Here is a 27,993-nt window from a genome sequence, read left to right on the forward strand (position 1 = left end):
TTTTGCACTGAATGGTAGCATTTATTTATGATTGTTTTTACGATTAATCATACCAGCTGCTATACTTGAAAGAATCTAGCATTTAAGTTTTTAACAAAATATGAGATTCAGAATAAACAAGCACTTTAAAGGTTTTAAAACCCTATTTAAACAATGTTTTTATGTTTGTTAGACTTTGGTCTCCAAATACAAAAATCATTTCTTTTCATGAAGAAAAAGGGCCCCTCGTGACCCACACCGAGAATCCCAGCACTCTGAGAGGCTGAGGTAGAAGGATCACAAGTTCAAGTCCAGCCTGGTCAACTTAGCAAAAACTTGTCTCAAAATAAAAATAAAAATAAACGTAGTCAAGACGGGCTGGCAGGGCTGAGGAACATAACTCAGCGTGAAGGCCCTAGGCTCATTCCCCAGGACTGCCAAGAACAAAGGGGCCCCGTTTCAACTTTGCATGTGGCAGTCATCTTTTCTGACTGATCATTATTGATGGTGTTTGGTATTCATTTTAAAAGTCCTCAGAAAGCACTCATTTTTTTCTACTACTAAAAGTAAATACAAACAATGCTTCATTCCTAATGCATAACACATTTCACTCCACGTACTGACACTTCTTTCGCAGGCCATACTAAGTGAAGGGACTGCAGAGAACTGAGAAGTGAACGAGATAAGTGTGCCAAGGCGAAATGCCGTGCCAAGGGCTCGTTCTGCCAAGGCCACCTAAAATCTGTCCGTTAGGGCTCCTTTCAGGACCAGCCCACTATATCTACACCGCGTGCTCCACTGATGCCGAAGCTGAGCTTGTGCTCTGCCTTTCACACTAAGGCTTTGGTCTCACGCCAAGACAATACACAGGCTTAGAGCCTCTTCAGGCTAATTTGTTTCTCACAGCTATTGTAATGTTTATACCAAATGTGTGGGCTTGTAGGATCCCAATTGGGGGAAAAAAAGAAAGAAAATGAACTTGAATCATTTTTCGGCTCTGCCCACTTGTAGTGGTACTGAAAGAGAAGCCACATCTCCCGTGGGGTTGAGGTGCAGTTTCCACGTCTTCTCTGGTCACTTTCAGTAATTAAAGTTCTTCGAGTTATATGATTTCAGTGCAGTGATCCTCAATGTGACAATGAAACTTCTTTCAAAGTACAAGTTTTTCTGTTCCTCTAGCTCAGGCCAGATGCATGGATTAGCCTAAAATGAAAAAGAAAAGAAGAAGAAGAAGAAGAGGAAGAGGAAGAGGAAGCAGCAGCAGCAGGGCCAGCTTGCTGTTTTCCTCAGCTTTTCTCTTCTGCCCCTCCTCTTGAAATTGACCAGTGTCATAAAATCGGGAAGTAGAGAAAAAACAGGGATGCTAGAAATGCATTGCTTGTTACATAAGCTGATCCGTTTGATTCAATGAGAGCTGGCTCTTCCTTCCTGTGTGCTTACAGGTGTCCACCCCAGTACACTTCCCTAAACGAAGGTGGCTTGTTGCCTGATTGACCCCTCAGGACTCTCTTCACAATGGATGTGAACAGCCATTTCTGAAATAGTTCCGCCAACGTCTCCTCACCCGCCAAGTGTTTCCATGGGCAGATTCTAAGACAATCCCAGGCTGGTAGTCTCCATAGCTTTTGCTGCTGGCCCAGATCCTGTCTGCTGATCGCACACCAATGACAGAACTGCTGGGAGGTGGTCCCGGTGGGCTCAGTTAACTTCCTTGTCCTTAGCAGTCATCCTTCACATATTTCTGCAGCTTAAATCTAGAACCAGTTCATTACTGCTCCAAAACTCCAGGTAAAAGATCAATCTCTGTAAGTATGTTCTTCAGTCTTTCTCACTAATCTGAAGTTGAAGACACAGAAAGCATTAGAGTATGTCTGAAAAGGAGAGAGAAGGCTTGTGAAATATATGGACAACTCTCAAATTTTCTTGCTTCTCTTTCTTTCTTTCTTTCTTTCTTTTACTATCTCTTTCTTTCTTCTCCTTCTCCTTTTGCTTTCCTCTCCCCTCTCTTCTTCCCACACCTCCTCCTTCTTAATTTTTTCTACAAGTTTTTGGCCAGGTGGACTGGAACCCTTCTATACCTTTGAATGTTGAAGAGCCCAGACCCCCAAACTGATTTTCAGTTGTTTTTCCATTTTGCATAGGTGGTCTGGAATGTGGAGATAGCTGACACTTCCTTTCCTGGGACTTCAGCCAAAATGAAAACAAGTATTTAGCAGTAACCTTGGAGATTTAATGTTTCCAAAGTTAATGTGATTTGTGAGATACTTCTTACACTAAAATACCACATTTTAAGGTTTTCTAATTTTTTTTTTTTTGTTTAAAAGAGCTAACGCTGGCAGGAGATCACCCACACAGACCCAAATCTAAGTTCATTTATATTAATTATTGACTCATTTGAACAGATACTATGTGGCATGGTAAGAAATCTAAAATATGTGAATGAATGTATGACAAGAACATCTTCCTCCTCCTGCTCTACAATCTCAGTCTCCCTGTTCCAAAAGGCAAATATCATATTATATTAGCTGTTTTGGGGTATTTTTTCAAGCATTAGTTCAAATCTCAAGGTTCATATGGATAAGAGAATTTTTCTTCTAGTTAGACTCAGAGTGCCTGAACTTTACATGTATGTTATCCATCAGCTGAAGGGTACCGGGCACGAAACATTATTAAACCTTCTAAACCTTGATAGCTCATCTGGAAATTGAAAATCCTAAGACTGAAGATTTCACAGAGTTGTGGAAACCAAGGGAAACAGTTCAAGGAATTAGCATTGTAACAGATTACAGAATGGTCACTCAATAAGTGAATTTTTGAAGTTCTCCACTTTCTGTTATATAACATTAGCCTCTGCCTCCTCCCTGCACCAACCCTAGCTGCTCTGCCACTGATGTTCTCTGTGCCTTAGTGAAATTTGAGTGCTTTTCTGCATATACCTGCTCTAAACCCTGCTATCCAAATTGCCTATTATGCCCCGTGTATAATATCTCTGATGTAGCACTTCCTTACTGGAATGTAGTTGAATATTTTCTTCTTAGTATTGTGTTCGATTCTGTGTCATTCTGTGTAATGACAGGTACATGGAAAACTACAGATTGGCTGAGTGAAAATGCAAATGAACTCACCTCACTGAACTTGCTCTGTTTTGACAGAGAGGAAGTGGACAGAAGTGACAGTTTTACATAATGGGATTTGTGAGCACCATGGAACTTGCTCACCGAGAGTCAAGGAGCAGACCTGGGAGGGGAACAAGGGCTTACAGAAGAGAAAGCAAGTGGGGAAGTTGGAACTGTACATTTAGACATTTTGCTTAGACCATACCTTTTCCGTCTTCTGCTCCAGGTATTAGAAAGTGGCTACTTTACTGGAGGCACTAAAAATCTTTGAAGTGATGACTGGTGTAGCCATCCAGTGAACTAGTTAGCCCTAAAAACCTTAAGGTGTTGAGAGATTTAGAAAGGAAATAAGAGAATGAATCATTTTTCTTTCAAAGATTTGTTGCTGTGGTTGAAGGAATAGAGTCAGTTACTTGTAGGATTTTAAATCTGCACCTTTTCATTTGCTTCTCCAAAAGAGGCTGGCAGCAGCATGTATTAAAATAAAAATGTAACCTGAAGGGCTAGTGCGAGAACACTAAGAGAACATTGACAGCTTTCTCTGGATACGCTGTGAAGTATCTAAGGAAATGCTGTTCTCCAGTAAGTGTCGTAGATTTTTGAAATGAAATACTTTTATATTTCTAGATATCAGAGTATTTAAATAATTTAATTAGATTACTTTAACTGATTTGTTGAAAAATTATAAAATCCAAAGTATGCAATTCAGAGTTTTTTATGTTTTTACATGGATGTGCAACCTTTACCTAGTCTGGTATTTGCATACCTTTTAACTTCCAAAAGAAAGTCCACTAGAAGTTATTACTTTTCCTGCCCTACCCACAATTAATCACTGATACATTTTTGTCTCTATAAATTTTCCCATTCTGGATATTTGATATAAATGGCATCATATGATATTTGGTCTTTTGTGACTGGTTTGTTCACTCAGCATAATATTTCCAAGGTTTATCCTCAATTAGCATGTGTCAGTACTTGTTGTAGTCAGGGGTTGCAAGAACAATTACAGCAGGATACATAACTTACAGTTTTACTTATAGTGGTCACTCAAGGAGTCAAATACAATGAAAGTGCAGGAAATCCTTCCACACTCTAAATACCTAAAGAATACAACCAAGGGACGGGGTCCCACAGCAATGTCCTGCATGAATCCAGCTGAAAACCTAGAGCCCCTGACAGAGACGCCCAGAAGTCCAACTGGAGGCCTAGACCCCACAACAATGACTCATTCGAGTCCGTTTCATGGATCTGGGCTGGGAAGGCCTACAAGTCAGCAGTGGAAGCTAGAAGTCTGTTCCAGCTGGTTGAAAGATCTGTGCCAGTAGGCTGAGAGTTCTGCACTGGAGCTAATAAGCGATGCTCAAAATAAGGATCAGGGCTCCCCTGGAAAGTACCACAGCCATCTTCAATGACAATGAAGTCCTGAGCTCCTCTGATGATGAGAACAGCTGAGTTCATATCAGGAAGCCAGCGTGAGAAGCTTCACCTGGAGACTGAACAACACACATCTTCCCCTTGGGAGCCAGGAAGTGTTGCTCGAAGTAAGGACCAGAGCTCCCCAAAAGTGAACTGCAGCCAATCTCGGCAACAACAAGGTCCTAAACTCCTCTGGCGATGAGACTAGCCAAGTTCATTTCAAGAGGGAAGCTCAGCAAGCTCCTCCAGGAGAACCCATGGCAACAGGAGAACCAACAGCACCAAAGAGCCACACTAAGCTCTATCCCTCTAGGTCTCTTTTTCATGCTGGCAACATTCCTCACGTGGGCCATCTACTCAGTACCACCGTGATTCAGTTCAGCTGGTGTTTAAGTTGATCACCAGTTTTTAATCCGCCATAATACTTTTTAAACTTTTTAAAAGTTTAATATTCCATTTACCACATTTTATCAATTCATCAGTTAATGGATATTTGTATTGTCCTACTTTTAGCTATTATGAGTAATATTCCTGATACTATTCATTTAGAAGTTTTTATGTAGATGTCTTCATTTCTCTTGTGTATATTCCCAGGAATGTAATTTCTGGGTTGTAAGTACTTGCCTAGATTTGTTACAGTCTGTCTTTTGGTTATAACCATTTTAGTGTGCATAAAGTGGTATCTCCTTATAACTAATTTGCATTGCTCTGAAGCTAATAATACTGAGTATCTTTTTAAGTATGATTTGGTAATTTGTGTATCTTTTATGGAGAAATATATTTTCAAGTTATTTGCCTATTTTTTAATTAGACTGTTTGAACTTTTGTTATTAAGCTATAAATTTATTTATACAACCTCAATAGTAGACAGATATGCTTTAAAAGTATTTCCTTCTGGTCTGGGGACTAATGGTATTATGCTTAGCAAAATATTTTAAACAGCTCATTTTATTTCTTTTGTCATGGGTCTTTTAGTTTTGATAGCTAAGAAACCATAGTCTAATGAAACATTATGATATATGATCCATTTTGTGTTCCTTATACATATATTTATCTAGCTTTCCGATCACCTTTTATCATAGACTTTTTTAGCATTGAATTGTTAATGCTCTTGATCAATTGACTGTTAGTAGAAATATTTATGCCTTGACTCTGAAACTTATTTCATTGGTCCATTCATCCATCCATCTGCAGCTTCATTGTTTTGCTTGTTATAACTTTGTGGTAACCTTTAAGGCTGGCAGATGTAAATATTTTATACTTTTCTTTAAGATTGTTTTGGTTGATCTGGGTTTTTAAATTTCCATTTGAATTTTAAATTATGTTTGTCAATTTCTGAAAAAGCAGTAACAGGAATTATGATAAGGATTGTATTGAATTTGAGGTTTAATTTGGGGGTATTGCTATCTTAGGTATTCAATCTATTAATGTGGAATATATTTCCATTGTTTTGTGTGTGTATGGGAATTAAACTCAGGACCTTACACTTGCCAGGCAGACGCTATGCCCCTGAGCTATATCCCTGGCCCTATATTTCCATTTTCAGGTCTCCTTTAAATTCTTTCTGCCTTATAATTCTGTATTATAGTTTAGATGTATCATTATTCTTTTTGTTAAACTGAAGACTAGAATTTTTTTCGTTTCATATAGTTAATGTTTTATTGACCTATTTTTCACTGTGTATATGCATAAAAAGTTTCCAAGTACATTGTATAACAGTTTTATATGGTTAAAAATACTTTATGATGACTTAGCAAATAGTTGTCATTTCTTTATTTTTATTTTGCTCTTAAATAACTTTGCCTAACCAAATCATTATAATATAATTTTTGCCTCACAACCTTACTAAAATGAAGAGTTCATTTTTGCCATAACAATGCTACCATGACCTAAATCTATCAGTGATTTTTACAAGGATTTCTACTTGATTCATCTAATTGTCCTTCATGTTCTTCTGACTATACCTTGAAAACATCTCTCAAATCTACCCTTTCTCCATATTCTGTGTTAGGTAAGGCTAATTATTCAGGCACTGTCTTCTGTTACTCTCGCTAACTTCTTGTAGTTGTTTCTCTGCACTCCGGCCTCCTAGAGCTTTTGTTTTGCTCTTACGTGCCAAATTAGTTTGTTCTATTTCTGTGATGTCACAATATGTTAAAGGTGCTTAGCACAGTATCCTTTATAGCAAAAACTTAGGAAAAATGAGCACAATTAATCATTCTATCTGTTAAGTCATTCATATTTGAATGAATTGATCATATTCTGTATCTTTTACATGATTTCTCTCCATGTCTTTCTTTAGATGCTCTCAAGTTAGAGTGTAAATTTTTAGAGCAATGTTTATTTTCCCACCTTTGTATTTTTAGGGCCTTTCTTTAGAATCGAGAAAACTGAGTTAAGTTGCATTATTATAATTGAAAAGAAAGTTCATGATTGTAAATTAATTGATCTGTTGTGCTTTCATAACTGTCAAATTATGGAGAGTAAGTCGATGAGAGCTTTCTACATAAGAAAAATCATAGGAATTTCTAGTTTGAAGTATTTATTTTTTTCATTTGCCTATTCCTGCTAAACTTAATTTTTTTAAAAGGAAAACTATTTTTCACTGTGTTTTTCAATTTAGTTTTGTTGTTGCTTTTGAGTTGTTGTTCATTTTGCTAAGCTTCAAACCTAAGGCCTCACGAAAGCTAAACAAATATTCTACCACTTAACTATATCCTCAGCCCCATACAATCTAGTTTTATCTGTTTTCTGTGCATACTTGGCACACAGCAATCTGAACTTTCTGAAAAATAAATGCCCAGTTCTTAGAACAACAGAAAAAATCAATTTTTAAAAGTTTTTTTATTGTGAATAACATTTGTGTGTATTACAATATTGATATTGAATTACCTTGGGCTGCATGTTTATGATAGTCATTTGGATCTTCTTTTGATTACCATACTACTTCTGTACTAATATTAGATTAATGAAATTTATTGAAACACTAACACAGTCACTGTTTCAATTTTGTATTTTGTTCTGTAAATCATAGCTAGTACCCTTCTCCAGAGTATTAAGTTCATCTGTAGGTTCCACTTTTCTTCTATTTTTCCATGTCATTTTAAATTGTAAATCCATGAAACCAACATTGTAAGGACCATGCTTTAATTTACTTTGTATGTCAGAGGCTAGCATTAAATGCATGCATTTTTAAGTATTCCATAATTGATTTATCATATAAATTCAAATTGAAAATCTAAATATTCTAAAAAGGAGGAGAATTTCTAAGTAGCAGTATTTTTTTTTAGCATCTTAATATCCAAATTCCACTTGCTTATAAGATGACTTAATCAGCACCATATCAGAGACAGCTTGCTGTGTTTACCATTGTTAGTTGGGCCAGCATATGTCCAAAACAGTTGGAATGAGAAAAACAGCATTGACTTGAAGCCAAAGTAGAGGGGGAAGGCACAGAGCGCTCTTTAGCTATTGAATAGAATTAAATACTTTGGACAGTGTAGGGTAATTATGTAGGGAGGAAAGAAGAGGGTGAGGTCATTTCAGGCCAAAAAAAATTAAAGATGCATTTTGAAATATGAATAAGCATTGAAAATTGATGGTGTCGGTTTGATTTTATTTATGTAAACCTTTGCAAATAATATATTCTTTTTTATTCACCAAAAACAAGGAGTTCTAGGATATTTATAATGAAGGAAATTTATTTTGTTCAGCTTTACCCTTGAGATTTCAATAGAATTTTTTTGTTTGTTTGTTTCTAATTCCTGAAAATTTTCTGTTTCTTTATTAAGCAGTGTGGGAACCATTGAATATGTATCATTTTATAGGCTCAAAAATACTTCTGATTTTTCTCAAACTGGATCTTGTATTGTTCTACAGTAAAAAAAAACAAAGTTAGAAAATTATGTTTTTATTTTCATTGCAATGAATTACAAAACAGATATTTTTGTGTTATACCCCCTTGAGAACAACTGTTGTAGAAGAAAGATATATTTTCACTGAAACACAAAATAGAAGGTAATATTTTTCTGTTTATAATGGAAGGTTTGTGGAAAAGTTTTCAAACACTACAATCAAGGAATGAAACTGTTTGACCATAATTGAGTTTTATATCATAGGCAAACCCTGCCTTAGGGTAATTTTTAATTAAATAGAGCTTTTTCTCAAGAGTTGCTCCTTTGTTTCTCTGTCATTTCTTATTTAGTGGAAGCCACTCCCTCCACCCTGGAACCCTTCTGTATATCTGTAGTCTGAATCCAATGGTTACAGCTTTACCCAAAGAAGTCAATAAAGATCAACACTAATTGTTTTTCTCATGACATATGCTTTCTGATAGAGACTGAATAATGAATTAAAATAATATATACCCATTATGTATAATTTTGGAATGGGAAGAAACAGCCCGGACACTACAGAGACCCTTGAGACTTGCTATTTTAATTTATTTGCTTTATACTAGAGGAACCCACGGCCCATAGAAATAAACAGTGCAAAATACAGGTGTGATCTTATTGTTCCTTCTGCCCTTGTCTGCAGATAGAAGCATACTCATTGGCGAGATGTTGGGTATTAGCCAGAGACTGAGAGAAGACTGATAGACTAAGTAAGTCACACTTATATTCTTCAAAACGAGTATATTCCATGCCTGAGAGAATCAACTAAGGCCAAGATTTGGTTCTGACAGTAGCTATTACTGAAGTATTTTCAGCACTACTTACAAGGTGGGAGGAAGCTCAGGTAGGGCTGAGAGTGCACCGAGAAGTGTACCTGGCACTTAGAATCACACCATCCCTTAGTGCTCCACCTGGGTTGCAGGTCAAGTGTGTCAGGCCTGACTTCCTCTTTGAGGGAGATGAGTTTTTCTTGGGAGAAACCTTTGTCATTTATGCAAATGGACATCTGCTGCACCATCCCCAGCTGCTCTCCAGTCATCCCCAGAAATTTCAGAACCTTGGCTATGACAGTATTTTTGCATCCTACCCAATTTCCCAATTTACCTGGGGTGGGGGCTGTGGGAAGGGTGGTGCCCAGTGCACTGCCTGGATAATTGTAGTGGACACAGGGCCAGTGTGGCAGGTGGCATTTCCTCGCTGAGCTCCAGAGGTACATGGGGTTTTATCTCCATACTTCTCTCGCACAAGACCTATTCAACAGCAGTTCTCTTGGAGAAAGAGAAGTGCGTTTGTTTTTGTTCTCTGTCTCTCTCCCTCTTCCTAGTTCTTTCTCTCCCTTTCTCTCTCTCTCTCTCTCTCTCTCTCTCTCTCTCTCCTTTCCTTGCACCCTCTCCTTCCCTCCCTACCTTTCTCTCTCTCTGCTCACTGTAGCAGTGTTTATTTTGTTATTTTAAGAATTACAAATTCTAAACTGTTGATTTACATCTTTTAAAAACCTTGAATTTAAGATTTTTATGTAACAAACAACTTTTTAAAACTGCTGAATATTCTACTGGTCTAATCTGAATTATGTTCTGAATTCCATGGAAAATAAGTGAAAGCCTTTGGATTCAGAATGGCTTTGTAAAACTCTATGATTAACAGTGTATTTCTCATGAATTTGGTTACCTTCTTTAATTTAAAATTACATTAATATCTGGAAGAACATTTGAGTAGTTTCTTTTTCCATGATTTTTTTTCTTTCAGTGCTTAACTACTAGGACTGTTTTGTTTGAGGCGCCAAACATTTTAGTGGTTTGGATACAGATCTGTCACTAGAATATAATAACCAACCTTGTAATATTATTATTGCAACTTTGAGATACATATGATGGCTCTTTAAAATTTCAAGGTCTTAAAATATTTAGTATAAACAAAATCAACCCACACATTATTAACAAAAATTTAAATGTCAAAGAAACTTCATATTCTTTAATTTCCATGCATTCCTTTGATAACTCATTCAAATACTGATTTCTGTAAGATACACTGGATATATATTCCAGTATCTTATATTCCTACACACACACACACACACACACACACACACACACTAATTTATATAGTGCAGAAGCAACTCTTGACAATATATAAATGAATGAGTGGTTATATAGCAATAAAACTTTTAACACTGAAATTTCAACTTCATGTAATGTTCATATGTCAGCAAATTTTTTTTCTGTTTTTACAATTTTCCCCAGCCATTAAAAAATATAAGAATCATTCTGAGGCTACTGGGTACAAAAAATTAAGAAGATAGTTTGGATTTGTCCTATGAACGGTTTGCTGCTTTCTGATCTACAGGGTTCTATTTATTTTTAAATTTTTGTATTTATAATTTCTTATACCTGTTACCTGTATATAGCTTCTGCTTCATCTTGCAGACTGAGCATCTCAAGGGTATGTTTGAAATACTCAGATGCTTTTCTAATGCTGACAGGCTTAATACAGACTGGCTTTATAAACAGATATGGAGATTCGCCAGAAATAGAAATTTTAATGACAGCTCTAATTAAATAGAAGCCATATGAAAAAAGATTACATTTCTTTTTTTTTATGAAAAAAGATTACATTACATTTCAAATTATGGGTGCCTTTAGTTAATATGTAGAAATATATTTGAAAAATTGACAACTTCAGGCTCTTTTTTGGAGATAAATCCTTCTGTTTAACTTATGCCTGTTCGGCCAGTAATTCTCGTTCATAATGCACCAGAAATTTTGAACCAACAAAAGCATTAGAATAAGAAAAAATATGCCATTGTAGTCTACCATGTCAGATCTTTTCTCACACTGTCAAAAAACAGCTGCCTCCTACTTTTTGTTACTACTTTCTTTCTTCAATTACAAAAATCTAAAAATTTATGAGCAATACACTGAAACCTCATTAACAATGTTTACAGTTAATTATGTTTCAGTATCACTAGTTCTGAAATAACCCAGTGGGATTTAGTTAATCAAGAACCAAAGATGACTTCATTATTAGGCAGCGTTTACCTCTGAGTCCGTAGATTCATAGCTTGGAGACGATAGCGTCAGGCAGAATTTAACTGCCTTGGGAGGTAAACTGTCACAACACATAATTTTGTATGGATAAAAGAAAGGGATGAAATTCTAAGTGTGAGATATTTAAGGACAGAACCATTTCTTAAGAAGAGCATTCAAATATGTCAAGAAAGATGCTTTAAGCTCACTTGAGACTACATGAATATATCAGAGTACTGAATCATATTCAGTTACACATCTGTTTATGGAATATATTGACCATTATAAGTGAATGCTTTCCTCTAAAATAAAAAAAATGTAATATTATTTTAACAAAAGTTTTCATCCTCATTTATATCCGATTATACTCCAAATTGTATAGATAAAGCCGAATGCTTATTTTGTGACACTGAAGAAGTGTCCAAATGGAGTGATTATGATCTTGGACCACAGCTGGGTGCCTCGGTACCTATGACCCTGACCGAGACTTCCTCTGTGGCTTGCATTTTCCTCACCTGAAAATGAGAATCATAATTACATCTGTTGGAAATGTTACCAAATAGCACAACCTCATCATGGAAAGAACAGATGTATTGATACTTTCAGAACGGTGCTTGATATAGTCCATGTGCTGTTGTATTAGTGTTGATTCCATCATTTAAATACTAAAACGATTCTCTGGACCAACCAGCACATTGGCATTATATTTTATCTTTTCCCAAGTTTGGAAAGACAAATTTGGAATCAGAATAAGGAAGTCACATTTTGTTAGAACGCTTGAATCCTGAAAACCCACATATTTTGAGACTCACATATCCAAAGTTCTTCCTGACAAAGATTAGTGTGTATTTCTATTTACAAGCAAAAGTGGTGCCACCCTGTGGCAATAACATAAATCTAGCTGCCAAGACACTCAGTTTGGCAAATGTTGAAATTATGCAGGATTAGAGGAATTTCTATTTTAACATTCACTTTGTTTTCTGGATTGCATTTTAAAATATTAACTTACTTTCAGTTTTTCAAATTCCCACAATTAAAATTCACATGAGATAAAAATGCATTGTTCTTTGAAAAAGCAATTAGGTGATTTGCCCCTGATTTGAGTTCAGCAAAATGAAGACAGAGCAATGCCCTGAGAACACAGAGTGATTTTCAGAGCGAGTTCCTGGATTCCCAGAGGGAAGGAGCAGGGACGGGAGTGAGGAGATAGGACATTGGTTTCTCCTCCTCCTTCCCCACATGCTTGTGTTCAAGCTTGTTTTATACGCTGACACTTATTCATAAGACTTTATATGAAGAAACTATCCACTTATTTAAAGAAATGTTTGTAAGAACCCATGCAATTCTATAGTGGGAATCTAAGACTTATTAGTTAGTTAGTTAGTTTCTTTCTATAAGAAATAATTCCTGAGAATTTAGGAAACAGCGGAGTTCTCAAGCAAACATAGAATGTATTGGTTGAAGTCCTATTCCCATGCTACAGAATGGAAAGAGTAGACGAGAGATAAAGAAGACATTCTGAATCAGAGGAAAGAAGAAGAGACATGATACACAGCATTTTTGCTCGAAATTTTATCTTCTCTTTCTGTCTTTGTTTCTTTTTTCTTTCCTTCCTTCCCTCCTCTTTTCTTTCTTCCTTTTTGTTCGAATTTCTTTCTTAATTCCTTTCTTCCTTCACTCTCTCCCTCCCTTCCTCCTATCTCTCTCCTTTCTTTCTTTCATTCGTTCGTTCATTCGTTCTTTCTTTCTTTTGTTCTTTCTTTCTTTCTTTCTTTCTTTCTTTCTTTCTTTCTTTCTTTCTTTCTTTCTTTCTTTCTTTCTTTCCTTTCTTTCTTTCTTGATATAGTCTCCCGTGTTACCTAGGCTGGCCCTGAACTTGTGATCCTCCTTCCTCAGCCTCCTCAGTTGCCTTAAATATGTTGATCATTGAAGGCCTCAGAAAATTTTGGGCTATTTCGTTCTGTTTCAAGGTAATTGTTTTCTGCTATCAAGATGCATGAACCACTAAAACTTTGTTTTCTTATCAAACCAGCATACAGTTACGTGATTCTGAGAGTGAGACTTCCTGAGAAAAAAGTGCAAATGCACTCTAAAATTTTTATTCGCTGTGTAAATAAATTGGATTTATTCCAAAAACATTCTAGAGTATCTGCTGAGAGAGTCATTTATTCAGACAATATTTATTTTAAAGTTGTATCGTATCATGTGCAAGGACATTCTCTTCCTCCAATATTAGGTTTTTGTAACAGATGTTTGTTTAGCCGCTTGCAAACACCAGTAAATTTAGTACTTGTCCGTGACATAGAAGAAAATCTAAGTGTTGAAAAATATAGAGAAGGGAGCATTTTATCCAATCTTTATTGTGATTCTCTTGGAAGCTGTTATGGATTAAAAAACGGTGGTCAATTTAACACTAGCTGAATTAAATCAGCATGGTGCTGAGTGTAGATGGCCCACCTGAGGAAAGTTGCCAGCATAAACAGAGACATGGAGAGGAAGAGCTAGGCATTGTGGATTCTCCTAAGTATTGCTATTTGTTCTCCTAGAGGAGCTTGTCGTGCTGGCTTCCCTGATATGAATTCGGCCATTATCTTTGGAGGATCTTGGGACCTTGTTGGTGAGAGCGGCTCTGTTCACTTTGTGGGAGCTCTGCTCCTTACATTGAACATTGCTTCTTGGCTCCGGAAGTGAAGATATGTGCTATTTGATCTCCAGGAGAAGCTTGTCATGCTGGCTTTCTGGCATACCCTCAGCTGTTCTCATCATCTAGGAGCTCAGGATCTGCTTGTCGCTGAGGATGGCTGTGGTACTTTTCAGGCTAGCCCGGCCCTTGTTTTGAGTGTGACTTCTCAACTTCAGTGTAGAATCCTCAACCTACTGGCAGAGCTCCTTCCTCCTGTTGGCACAGTCTTTCTAGCTTCTGCTGCTGACCTTTGGGCCTTCCCAGCAGATATGTAAAACACAGTGGTGTGAATCCTTGTCGTGGGATCTGGAATTTCAGCTGGACTCGTGGGAGGCATTATCATGGGCTCTAGGTCTTCAGCTGGATTCATGCAGGACATTGCTGTGGGATTCAAGCCCTTTGCTGAGTATTCTGGGACCTTAGTGTTGTGGACAGATTTCCTGCACTTTCTTGTGTCTAACTCTGGGTGACCGTCATAAATAATATAAATTCTGTGTCCTGATTGTAGTTGTTCTCCTCACAACCCTGACTACAACAGAAACCAATTTACTCAAATTTTCAGAAGAGAATGTCAATATATGGCTGAATAAATAATGTTTTTAGATGAACACTTATTTTCAGTTTTAACATGCTAAACTTTTAGTTTTTTCAGTTTCATTTGCAAGTATCTTTATATCATATTAATTTTTTATCTTAAATTACAAAATAATGTGGATTAGAGCCTTTCTTCCTATTACCTTAAAAGTCACTTAAATTGGCTTCATTTGTTTTTTCCAGGGTGCAAGGAATTCAACAAAGCTTTTACTCAGTTTTCAAATACTATAGTAAAAAATTAGCAAATGTTGCAATAATTTAGAACTAAGTGTGTATTACAAATTAGTTGGCAATTCATGTTTGTGTTATGGTTTGTTATGACTGTTTAATTCAAAAGCAGATTTGCAGAGAGGGAGTCTGAATTAAGTAAATCAACATAGTAAAGGCTTTGATTAAAAAGTTAGCTTGTCTTAACTTAAATGTTGATATTTCAAGGCCGACTGATATTTTAGTCATTTGTGGTTATTTTTATTTCCTATTCAGACCCCTGGGAAATAAAAGAATAATAAATCCAAGCCCAGATTGCTGTTTGCATCAATTTTTTTATTTATGCTGCGTATTAGTGCACTTTAAGAAACTGAAGTCATTTGTTACTTCAACAGAATGTTAAGGGAGAATTTTATTTCTGAACCAATTAGTTTAAACAATTCTTATAAAATTATCCTTTCAATGTTTGATAATTTACTAATTCTTACTAACTTACTAAATCACCATGAAGGTACTATCATAAATATTAATAGTGAAAATATATCTTGGGAATATTTGCACTAACGATGTGAATTTGAATCATGTTATCAAGCTGAAGTTGCATTAATTGTTTCTAATTTCCCATTTTGGATGTTAGTCATTCAAAATTAATATTTCAATTTTCCAGAAAAAATATGCCTTCCAAGATTACATATTTCAATGAAAACCCTTCAGAAAAAGCTTTGATCATCATTCCAAAAAGTTAACTCATAAAATGTCAAAGAATTTTGAGTAAATAACTTGTGGTTTATTTATAATTTCTACTTATTAATTTAGTTCTTCATCTTTCAGATTGGAGATTTTGAAATTAACATTTTATAGTTTGCCAGTTTTGATCTAATTTTGTTAGAGTATAACATGGGATAATCATTCATGAAATAGGTATCAATGTTTAGGTAATTCCGGATGTGATCTACACTTGGTGACTCCCTACAAAGACAAACAGCTTAAATGGCTTTTTATTTTCTTCTTTGTTCTTCTACCCTACCTTGATGTTGACGCATGTTAGCACATTAAAATTTAAGGATACATTGATGTCTAGAAAATGCAGAATGACCCCTTGGGTGGAAAACCTTTTGAGATTCCTTTTAAACACTTACTTTTGCCAGAATAATTGATAAAACCCACTTATCAATAATTGAAGTGGTAAAGTAATGTACCTCTGGACTCTTAACAATTCAAGGAGTAATTGCTTTAGGATTTTAGTTGTGTGTGTGAATTTATACACACATGTGCACACGTGCTTCTGGTGTTATTCCATGTAATTTTGAGTATCTTTCCTTAATTAATTAATTAATTAATTAATTCCAGGGATGTGCAGAGGCCTTGTTATGTTTTCATGTGGTAGTAAACACTGAAAACATAGTCTCTGCCCTCACAGGGTGTAGAATAATGGTCAAGGTTGATGAGTGAATGTTAGGGAAAGAATTAAAACATTTTGTTTGGAAAATTCAGTGCCACTGAAGGATATGCTGCATCACGTCATGTTTTAGACAAGGTATGAAAGATAAGTAAGAGTTAGTTTAGCAAAAGGAGTTGTGATTTGCGGGAAAAGGCTTTAGGAAAACAACATACCTGGAAAATCTTAGAGACTTTAGAGAAGATTAACTGTTTTAAAGAATAAAAACAAAACTTGTGTGGCTCATGTCTAAGGGAGAAATGGCAGAGTTGAGGAGGGAAATGCAGGAGGAAAATGCCTACAGAGAATGGAGCCTTGTGAAAAACTGGGGATTCCCTGTGTGATATTAGTCAAGAGAGTGACAGAAGCCTGTATCAGTAAAACAGGCGGTGGCAGTGGGGACATCCTGACAACTTCAGAAACATGATAAGAGCAGAAAGATCATTCCTGTGGGTGAATGTACATAGTAAATGAGAGGAGGGGTAAGATATGATTTCCTTGCAGGTGCAGTGTTTGACACAAGGGCTACTGAAGAAACACACATGAAATAGCTAATAGAGAATGCCCAGAGTATGGGGACACATGGCATATACATTTGGAATTGATATTTAGACCAAAGGTCGCGTTGTCACTATGCAGGAACCAAATAAATCCCTGGTGTGGATGAGATGACAATGGAGAGCCTAGAGAGAAGGGAAAGGCAGGCTCGGGAGGGATTCCGGAGGGGCCCCATGCCTTAGGTAGCAAGGTCACATCTGCTACAACAGGCGGTGAGTTTCTTGAAGGCAGAGACAATGTCTCTTACTGGCTAAAAACTGTTGGGACATTAAGAGTAAATGAAGAATCACATGTCAACCTCATGATGGTACAAGAACAGTGCCTTTAATATTACTTTAGATGTGTGCACTCTCAGCAGTCTCGTATTCCTTTAGATGATGCACAGTACTTACTGCAGATGCTGGGTATAGTTACTGACGAAAATGATGAATGGAACAAAATACAGGCTGCATCAGACATCACCGTGTCTTCAGCTAGCTTATGCTATGATGGAGCAGCAGGATATAAAGAATAAAAACAAAAATCATAAAATTATATGTGTAGGTCTAAATCAATTTTAAAATGAAGGAAAAGGAAGTAGCAATGGAGCAGGGAAGTATTAAGGTGGATTAAAATAATTTCCATGGAGTTGAAGGGATAAAAGTCTTAATTTCTTGTATTTATTTACCGGTGCCAGTGAATTCTACCTGAAAGAATCTCCCCGTGCATTACTCCCCCGACCTGCTTTCAGAATTTTAATTCATTATTCTGACAGAGAGGAAGAAAAAGAGAGAGGAGGAGATGGATGGACTCCCTCTAGTCTCTCTTATTCCGTGGTTTTCATTCTTAATACATAAACCATGTTTTCATGTCTTCTCCTACAAAACATCTGATCTCAGTTAGTACTCAAGAAGAAGATAAGGCGACTCATTGTAGTTTCATTTACCTGTCATGACTAAGTAGGTCAGATTTTATAAGGAAGGAACTTAGCGGCCACTGCTGGTTGAATCACTTAACTCGGTGGCCTGATCGTGGTGCCCAGGCTGCTGGCGCATGGCACATTTTCTGAAATAGCTGTCTTCTGCCTGTGTCTAATAGAGTCAGTTACACTAGGCCCTGTGCAGTTTCTCTTTTATTTTCCTTTAAGCATCTTGCCCTACCCTGAGGTCACTTCTTGCCTTTTTAATTTCACAGAGTGGGATGGGCAAAGTTGCTTACTTTGCAAGGTCCCTTGTTATTCTGTCTGAAGTAAAAAAAATCCCTGTAGCACACAGCACACTCTTTTGAAATTATGTGGCTTGTTTATGCCTTGCACTCACCACAGTGCCTGATCTCCTGGTCCTACTTGGCTCAATCCTGGAATATATGTACTTCATTGTGAGCTCTAGCAGGGAGGGACTGTGTTATTTCCATTACACTTAGCAGAGTAATAGTTTACACTCATAAATGTTTATCAAATTAAATTGATTAAAAAAGGAAGACATATATGGGCGAGAAACACGAAAGGCACAGAGGGACAGTGTGTTAGAAACCATACTTTAGTTCTGAGACAAGGGAGCAGGAGGTAGGCTTAGAGAAAAGATAAAAAGTAGACTGTGATGAATTTTATTGATCAAAATGACGTAGAAGACTCAAAGCAAAGCGGGATATTTTGTGAAGAAAAGCAACAGGGTGATGTCCCTGGAGTAAGAGAGAAGTGAAGGGGTTTTCTGGGCTGCAGCACCTCCCTAATTCCCAGCCTCCCTTTCCAGGCAGGTGTCTTGGCATGGTATGCACAGTGACCTTTTTAATACCTGGAAGTCTAATGGAAACAGTACAGAGGACCAGTGATGAACTTCCCCTTAGTGGAGTATGCATCTGTAACATTGAGAGCAAGCCTGTTTTTCATTTTCTGTCACTCTCCCCAGTAGCTTTTCTCTGGAGACAAGCTAGGACCTTCCATCCCTTGCTCTGTGCTCTGAATATTAACAGAGATTATTAAACAGTATCCTAATTTTAGCAATTTTTGGATGGAAAAATTAAATCATTGTCATACAAAAATGGATATTTAGGCAAATTTGATTGTGTGAAAAATCTGTATTTTGAACTCTCCTGCTATGTGAACACTATTAACAGTCTTCAACCACAGTGATGATTGTACATGGACAATCCTTTCATACCTCAAGCTGGTTAGCAGCTGGCACTCCAAAGGGAAATTCATTATCAGAAGAAAATGTAAACTGGTGTGGAAAATAAACCCTGACTTTTTGAGGGACATGCAATGACAAGGAAATAGTGGTAAAACTAGAATTCTAGAATATTGGAAAGTTCATGTTATACCAGAACAAACTGCAAGATTTTTCCAGGTGAGGCTAATGATCTTATGCATGAGGATTTGTGGTCAGGACAAAAGCTATAATGTACTATTAGGTACATTGTCTTTCAGCCCATATTTAAGCCCTCTTTCATTTCTGCACAAGGAGAGGTTTAGAGTGAAAACTGTACTTACATTAACTGATAACCAGTAAATAATCAGTAGAATTGTGCATGTGTAGGCAGAAAGTTATTTTCAGTGACTTTAACCTAGGTAGCCTTCTAATTAGTATTGGGTGTCACTAAATAAATTGTGCCTCACTGATTTTGGTTTGATCAAAAGCTATGAAAACAATAGGAAAGACAGCATACCATAGAGAGAAGATGATCTTTATGACATAACCCAATCAGCTAGTGTTAGGGTACCTCTTGATAATGATTGACATTTCAGAGATGACATGGTATCTTATGTATACATGTGGATGCATTTTACTAGAACCAGCCTCCTATGGCAGAGATTAAAGTGTGCAATAAAGAAATAAATATAAAAAGTTACTGATAGATATCTACTGCTGTTGACATTTTATGTAAGGGGTTTCCTGTAGACTGTGCCATGTACTTAAATAATTATTATGAGCCAAACTTCGAGGCATCCCTAACTACATGTATGTGAGGCAACTATTTTAAAGTCTTTCCCAGTCCCTGAACTAGTAGTGATATTAGCTACACATTTGATCAGACAGTATTAAAGCAGAAAAAAGCATAGGAAACAGCCTCCTGCAAGTGAAGAAAATCACTAGATCCAAATACAGATTTCTAAGAATGAAAAGGATGAGTAGAAAAAGCAGATAGCTTGTCAGAGCAACAATTGTTTCCTCCACAAATCTAGAAATTTTACATCATATGTCCACTTGCTCTAATGGTTGTGAACACTCATTCATTGATATAAAGAATTCTGGGCAACATAATTGATAATGTGTCCTGGGTAATAGGCTCTATACTTGTGAATATTAACTGAGATTATTAAACAGTGTCCTAGTTTTAGCAACTTTTGAATGGAAAAATTAAATCATTGTCATACAAAAATGGATATTTAGGCAAATTTGATTGTGTGAAAAACCTGTATTTTGAACTCTCCTGCTATGTGAACACTATTATCAGTCTTCAACCACAGTGATGATTGTGCATGGACAAATTTGTGTGTACTTAAAATGTTTTTGTCTCTGGGATTTATGAGTTCTCTGGAAGCTTTCTTAAAACTGATAGCTTGCTCTTTGCAAGCTAACTGAGAACGCAGCACCGTCCTGATTTTTGAGCATAGGAAGCTTCTCGCTGTTTACCTGTGACATGAATAATAAAGAACTAAGAATCATTCCATATCTGCCAGATTGTCCATTCCATTATGAATTAATTTTTAACACCCCTAAACATGAAAAAAATCATATTTCTCACAGAAATTTATTTAAACTGAACATGTTTAAATAAATGCAGTTTATCACAAACATCTATATTACCTGGGATTTTGTTTTGATTTTGAAATGAGAGCTTTTTCAAATATGTTTATTAAAAGCTAAGCTCTATTAATAAAAACTGCATCAGTTGACAAATGTTAAACGGTAAGGAGTGATTGTCAAAGAAATAAGAAATGCTGTAAAAAGTGAATAAAGCTAATTAAAGTGTTAAGACAAGTTAGTGAACCCATAGAGATGTTCCGACTGGGCATTGGTATATGATGATGAAGAATATAAAATAATTTTTGTACATATGTGTAATCTCTGACAAATAGGGAAAGTCCTAACAAAGCTAGTTATTTCCATGGTTCTTTTTCACCTGTGCCATGAAGTTTTGAAACCTATTGAAAATATGACCTGATTTATTTATAACTCAGGCTGTATTTGTTGCCACTGACTTTTTTCTAACCTACATATCCCTGGCCAACTGTTGTAATTTGTGAGGCATTTTGCATGTTCTCAAAGAATTTTGTGAACAGAGGTGATTCCTTTTACCCACTTATAAAAATAATGGTTAATGTTTCCTTTTAAAATTTATTTTTTCTAGTTAGGAAACATAACAGAGACACTGCCTTTCCTTCACATTATGCAATTTGAAGGTGACTGGAGGTTGTCAAAGCCCTAGTATCATGTTATCATTATTGCTTCTTGGGAGGCTTGTTAACCTGTCACAAAAGATGTGAGAAAAACCCAACATTCCTTTTGGGAGACGATGAGCCTTTATCACCCACAATGCAATTAGTGCTAAAAATAGGAAGAATGGCTATGATATGATTATGATTTGGCCAAGATGAGCTGTTGTTCAAGTAACAGGAACTAATTCAACAGGCCAAAGATGACCTAGACCGAGCCATCAGTCTTGCTGATTGCCATTTCTTTCTGAGTTTGATGAAATATTCATGCCTTTGCTCGCCTCTCTGCAAGCACTATTGATTTCTTGTATAAACGCTGCTATATTTAGTCTAGACAAATGGAATGTGGATTGCTGCTGAATAAATTGGATGAAAGACTGGGATCTTGCCTGCCGCTTTCTTTCAGTCTTGGGCAATTATTTATAATCAAGAGCAGTTTTTGTAAGTTGAGGGTGATTTTTCACAATTTAGTGATTAGTCTCTGAACAAAGGCAAGCAGTTAGACACAATCATTTCTGTTGGGATAGCAGGGTAAGAAGTCAAATTACCCTTTGAGGTTTACAGTAACTGTTTCAGAGAGCTGTGGGATTTTTCTTATTTTTTAAAATTTTTATGGGTTTGATGTTTATAGTTTATTGATAACAGAACTGCCAAAAAGAAGAGGCCCTGGGGCATTTTGAAATTTTACATTTGTCTTTTTAGGGTTAAATTCTGACTTTTGTTTATTGGGATTTCCATGTAAAACGTGAAGGCTATAGTTTGGCCCTTTTAGTGTAAAAATGAAATATATCATTAACAACCATGGCTTTTTGTTGGAATTGTGTCAACTCTTTAAGTTAATGCGCAGTCTCTTGTTACTCCAGTGTTCGAGAGTCTGGATGGGAAGTCTAGCGTTGGGCATTGCAATAAGAGATCTTAAAGGGCATCGTTCTCATTTGCTTTCAAAATCATCACAATTAACTTCTTTCATTTCACAAATACCATGTTTCTAAGAAACACTATCAAACTATAATTTGTTAATGAATTAGTTTTCCATTTTCATTAAAGTGTCACGTGAATTACCATCAGTGAAAATTTCTCATCAGTATATTAAAAAATAACCTGTGTTTTTAATACATTTATCTGGATATGGACATACATGCAAATGACATGTGAAGACATTTAATGCTGTAATATTTGAAACCTTAACATCTATAGACAAGTTATACTCTTGTAACTCTCAGAAAATACTTTTTTAATCCACATGAATATTAACTTTGTAGGGCCTGGAATCTCCGAAACTAAGATGCTTACAATAGTCAGTGTTAGTTGACGTTTTGAGGAATACAGAAAAGTAGAAGGGGGAATCATTTATATTTCTGTCCAGAATGTATTCTTCTGTATATCAACAGTCTTTGCTATTAAAATTCACAAAATAATATGATTAAAAAGCTAAGTGTAATATGTGCTTAGTGAGGGCTAAGATTTTTACTAAACCCTAACACCGAGAATGAAGCCAGAGATTTTAAGGGACTCAGCAAAGGTGTATCGACAAAATTAATTATACTTAGGTATTTTAAATTGTTATTGTAGCATAAACGTCACATTTATTACTTTTTCATTTAATGTTAAAATAGCATTTTTAATGCTTTCTAAATATTATTTTTAGAGATTGCATATTTTTTTACCAAATGGATGTGACATATTTTAGTTAGACATTTCCTTAAAAATTGGTGGTTTTCAATTATAGTACAAATAGTAGTCCAATAAACGACATGACACTGAACTGTTTTTCTCCGTTAATATAGTCTCTGTAAGATGTATTTCTAGAGTTGTAAAATGTGAATCAGATGGTAGAAATATTTAACACATCTTGATATGTGTGACACAGTTGATTTTGTGGAAGTTTTATAAAAATTGGCAGTACCACTTGCAATAAATAATTTGGTCATGTACTTTATATAATGAGCCATTTGCACATAAATATATTTATACACAGGAATTATATATGCAATACTTAAAATCAGATATTGTCTCTCACTTTATGATTTCAGTCTTTCTATTAGTGAGGGTGATTTTCAGTTGCTGATTTGTATGCTCTGTTATTTTTCCAAATGTTTTGCTGCTTTTTATTTTCTAATATCCAGTAGAAATCATATTACATTTTACTTTCATATTTACTCCATATATTTTTGCTAGCCACTCGTCATCATTGATGATTTATTTAAATATATAGAATACTTCCATTTTTTATATAACAAAAACAAAGCTTTAATTGAGGGATGTGCTTTGGTCTCTTAGTACATTGAATGAGTGATTTCACTTGAATGACCCCACTTAAGCCTTTTAGTACTTTCCTTACTGTCAGTGTAATTATTTCCATTTCGCAGAGAAGGAACTGAGGCCTAGTGGAGTTAATAACATCCTCAGTGTTGTTCAGATAGAAAAACAAGAGCAGACATTTAGGTACGAGGGTAACATTTAAAAACTTGCAGCCTGCTTGTCAAAGTTGACTTATAGATCACAGAACCATTTTGTTTGGTTCCTGGGATGTTTAGATCTTTCAGATAAGTTTTCAGTTAGTAATTTGCTTATTTCCGTCTTTGCTGGGTCTGAATTTTTTACCACATCAGTAATTGTTTAGATCTGAATAACGGCTTACTTCTTTGGAAGAGCCATACAATCCAGTTTCCTGTGCAGAATGCCTTTAACTGAATGTGTTTCATTTAATGGCAAAAACTTTCCTGATTACTGTACGTAGAGGTCATATTCAAAATATTTAAAAACCACTTTGACACGGATACTGGTCAATTAGAATGGACCAGCCCTAAATAAGTAGTATATCCAGATATCTACCCTGTTGATGAGTTCTCCTACTTGAACCATTCTTTTAGGAAGTGGCATGCTTATCTGCTTGAAGTTGTACTAAGCATTTTATAGACATTTTATAAATGTAACTGTAATCTTTCATAGTTATTCTTATCAAGTCTTGCATCCCTCAATGGCTAGCTTAAATCTTTAAGTTTCTTCCTACTTCTTCTGCTTTGTTTATTTTAGGAATGAGGTTACTGAGATACCGTTGATTACTGTTTAAAAACCTGCACTTAGAAAGTTGGCTACTTTCCCTCCTCCGTGTTTAGATTTGGCATCTTTGTTTTGGTTAGTCACCATCTCCCCCATTTTGGTTTACAGATTTGTATTCTTTCTTGGCTAGGTCCCATACTCCTGCAAATACTTCACATTCTATGTTCTACTTTTTTTTTAAAGGTACAATATTACTTCTGACTCTGATTATTTAAAAATATTAATACTTTCACAGATTTAGTTGAAATTGTTCTGTTTCATATAGCATCTTTCCCTTCACAGTATCCTGTTTCTTGGTCACAAGTTGACTTCCAGTAGAATGTAGACTGAATCTGATGAATGATTTGATACCAATGAATAATTGAACTCATCTCTTTGAAAAGGGGGTATATAAAGATTTCTGGTCAGAGTATGAATTGCTGAGTGAAAATCAGAATATGGCCCATTTATTGAAACAAAGATGACTTTTAATTGCTATTGAAAAGAATTGCATGTTAGAATCACTGACAAAGATTTGTTGCACAGGTACAATATCTTTTATTTTTTGTTTGCTTTTAGATCTGTGTGTTAATTTCCAATTTTCTATCCCCCGTGCTCTTTCTTTGTTCGTGGATTTCCAGTGGATGTGAAGTCAGAGGTTCCTGTGGGCCTGGAGCCCATCTCACCCCTAGACTTAAGGACAGACCTCAGGATGATGATGCCAGTAGTGGACCCTGTCGTCCGTGAGAAGCAGCTGCAGCAAGAGTTACTTCTTATCCAGCAGCAGCAACAAATCCAGAAGCAGCTCCTGATAGCAGAGTTTCAGAAACAGCACGAGAACTTGACACGGCAGCACCAGGCTCAGCTTCAGGAGCACATCAAGGTAGCAAATATTTCTTTGTCTGTGACCTTTTTAGTGTGGGCACCTGAGCCATGGCATGGGTGTGAGACGTACCCAGGGGAGTGTTAACAGGGAAGTTTCACTGTGGTGAAGACATAGATGGATGGTTTGAGGGGAACTGTGATTTTACTGATGGGAACTTTGAGTAAGTACTTGCTAAACACCTACTTTGCTTCTCAAAGAAGCCTCTGCCACTTTGATTCCTTAGCTGCAGAATCACTAGATGGGAATAATGCTGTGGCTTCTCCCTCACTTAGATTCCCTTCTGTGTGTTCATTTGCCATATCTTCTCACCATCAAGGTCCTTGAGCCTGGCAAGGCACATGTTAACGTTCTAAGGGATCCGCATATCATATTTACCAGAAAGGATAAGTTAGCCATCTCATAGGAACAGAGAAATTCTTCTTCTGTTTTTTATTTATTTTTTGGGTTTTAATCTTTGGTCACCAACTATATGCTATGAATACATCCTAATCTTCCTTAAAGAATACGAAAATATGTTGATGTATATTTTCAAAAAAATAGCATGAAAAGCTGAAGAGAGTTTCATCAGGAGAAACTGATACAAATATTGGTACAGACTGTACCTAAAAATTTTTGAGTAGTCGAAAGTTGGAGTTGTTTAAATTATTTCAGGAAAAGATGTATATATATATATATATATATATATATATATATACATATATACACACACATATATATACATAATATATATGTATATTATATCTATATCTCAGCATTTTTAAAATGATGTCCCATTTATTAATACCCTGTTATAGATATGTCTGTATATTTCTTCTTTTGTATCCTCAAAGAAAAATATTAGTTTGATGTATAAATTTTTCAACTATTTGAGATATTTAAAATCAGAGATCTTCAAATTTGCCTAAACAGATATTTAGTTTGATTATGACAGTAAAAGATAGCATATTTACACTAAAAACTTGTATATCTAACTCCATTAACTATAATTTAAATATGTGATAACTTACTATATAAATTACATGTTACATTGTATTTTATTAGATTGTTTTCTAGGTAATTTATTACTTGGGTACCAAGTACAAGCACATTGATGTGGGGTTAATAAAAATAACTAACCTTTGCTAATATCATATAATTTTGCCACATTAATATTGCAGTATCCAAGAAGATAAAATTCTGTATACTTTTTATATATTCTGTGTGTTGCAAGATGTTTCCTTAGAGAGAAGGCCTATACTGTATTAATTTCCCAAAATTGATGTGACTGAACTTCACTAAAGGAACTCTTTACGTACTTGTGCTATTGATCTATAAATACCTTAAGAAGAGTGAGAATTTTCTTTTGAGTCTTTTATGAAGTCAGTAGCTCACAGATATATTTTGAAGTAGACTTCGTTTATAGACATCTTTTTATGCCTGCTGAAGCACTTAGTTTAACCTTTGAAACATTAATAGAAATATTCGTGTCTAGAGTTTTTCTTCAGTCTTCCCAAGCTTGTTATAATGGCAATGATGCATAAATAAAATCTGTGTACTTTACCATAAAGAATTATGTAGTTATTTTGCTACTATGTGCGAGTTTTTATTTTCTTGAATACAGAGCAATACTGCTAAATTAATAGCATTATTAATTTATCTTTGGTGTCTTTATAGCTATAAAATTAATAATGCAATCTTTAAAGAAATTAATTTATTTGATTTCACTCAAAAGCTAATTGTAGCAAGTAGATAACTCTTTCTATGAAATGAACAAAATGATATAGTGAATTTGTTGACATTTGGAAAATTTTAGAAAAGAGGCTCTGAAGAGAATAAGGGGTATTAAATAATAAAAAAGGAAATTGTAGCTTTTAAACTGATTTTACCAAAGTAATAAGTTGTTTTCTCAGAAGTCAAAGTCGTATTTTAAATTTTCCTTTAAGATTCAAAAGCAGTTTGCCCTTTCAACTGTTTAATTTTGTTACTTTTTTATGAGTAAAGCTAAAAGTTGATGCCTTTAATATTTGATTAGATTTTCTATGAAGAAGACAATGCATGATGACTTAACTGTATTAGTTTTTGGACCTCTGGCTTCTTTAGCAATCAACATCTGTTGAATTAGATGTTGTGCCATTTTTCCACGTAGTAAACCAAGGAAGAGAGAAATAATATAACTTTCCAAAGTTGCACAGCCAGGAAGTAGTTGTTCCAGAAATTGTAGTCTTGCCTTGTCTTTCTCCAAAGTTCCTAAGTCACTCTGCCTCACTTATGACCCAGAACAACTGCAAATAAAGGGGTAAAGTTTTCTTTCTTTCTCCTTTTCCCCCCTATACTTCATCCCTGAAATATTTTTAAGAATAGTGACTATGGTAATTAAATCATGTGCTCTTCTAAATTTCTAAGAGAGAGATAAATTGGATTGCATCAAGTCTTTGAGTAAAGCACTGAATCTGTATAGAATTCATACTGAAGCAGGATTTAAACAGTTATGAATTCTTAAGCAACAGTAAACATCTAAAAACATCCATTAAGGGACTGATATATCAGCCAAAATGCCAAAGATTTTGAAATGAAGAGTACTCAGAAGTGCTTCTGACCATGTCCTTTGGGAGTGGTAAGGCTGTCGTGGTTGACCACAGAGGTGCCTTCCTCTTGGCCCAGAGTGACCCTGATGCCATTCCTTTTAGCTTTTTATTTTTATTTCTGTTACTTTTTAGTATAAAATCCAGAATTTTAGGTACCTATCTAAAATAAAGTAGCAAAAT

At 35.6% G+C, this 27,993-nt stretch overlaps 1 protein-coding gene across 23 annotated transcripts in view; it reads left to right on the top strand.

Moving 5' to 3' along the window:
- Hdac9 (histone deacetylase 9) overlaps window positions 1–27,993 on the top strand; it is an 849,535-nt gene that overhangs the window by 435,073 nt on the left and 386,469 nt on the right. For 22 of the 23 annotated variants that reach the window (XM_063233991.1, XM_063234068.1, XM_063234058.1 and 19 more), the window contains one exon: window positions 25,005–25,246. In XM_063233991.1, the coding sequence (XP_063090061.1) occupies window positions 25,005–25,246 (242 nt within the window). Of the gene's footprint in view, window positions 1–9,047; window positions 9,115–25,004; window positions 25,247–27,993 lie in introns of all 23 variants that reach the window. The other variant, XM_063234049.1, reaches the window with a different exon arrangement.

Source organism: Cavia porcellus, unplaced genomic scaffold (assembly GCF_034190915.1).
Source record: "Cavia porcellus strain 051 isolate PalLab524CR breed Dunkin Hartley unplaced genomic scaffold, mCavPor4.1 scaffold_2, whole genome shotgun sequence".
NCBI lineage: Eukaryota > Metazoa > Chordata > Mammalia > Rodentia > Caviidae > Cavia > Cavia porcellus.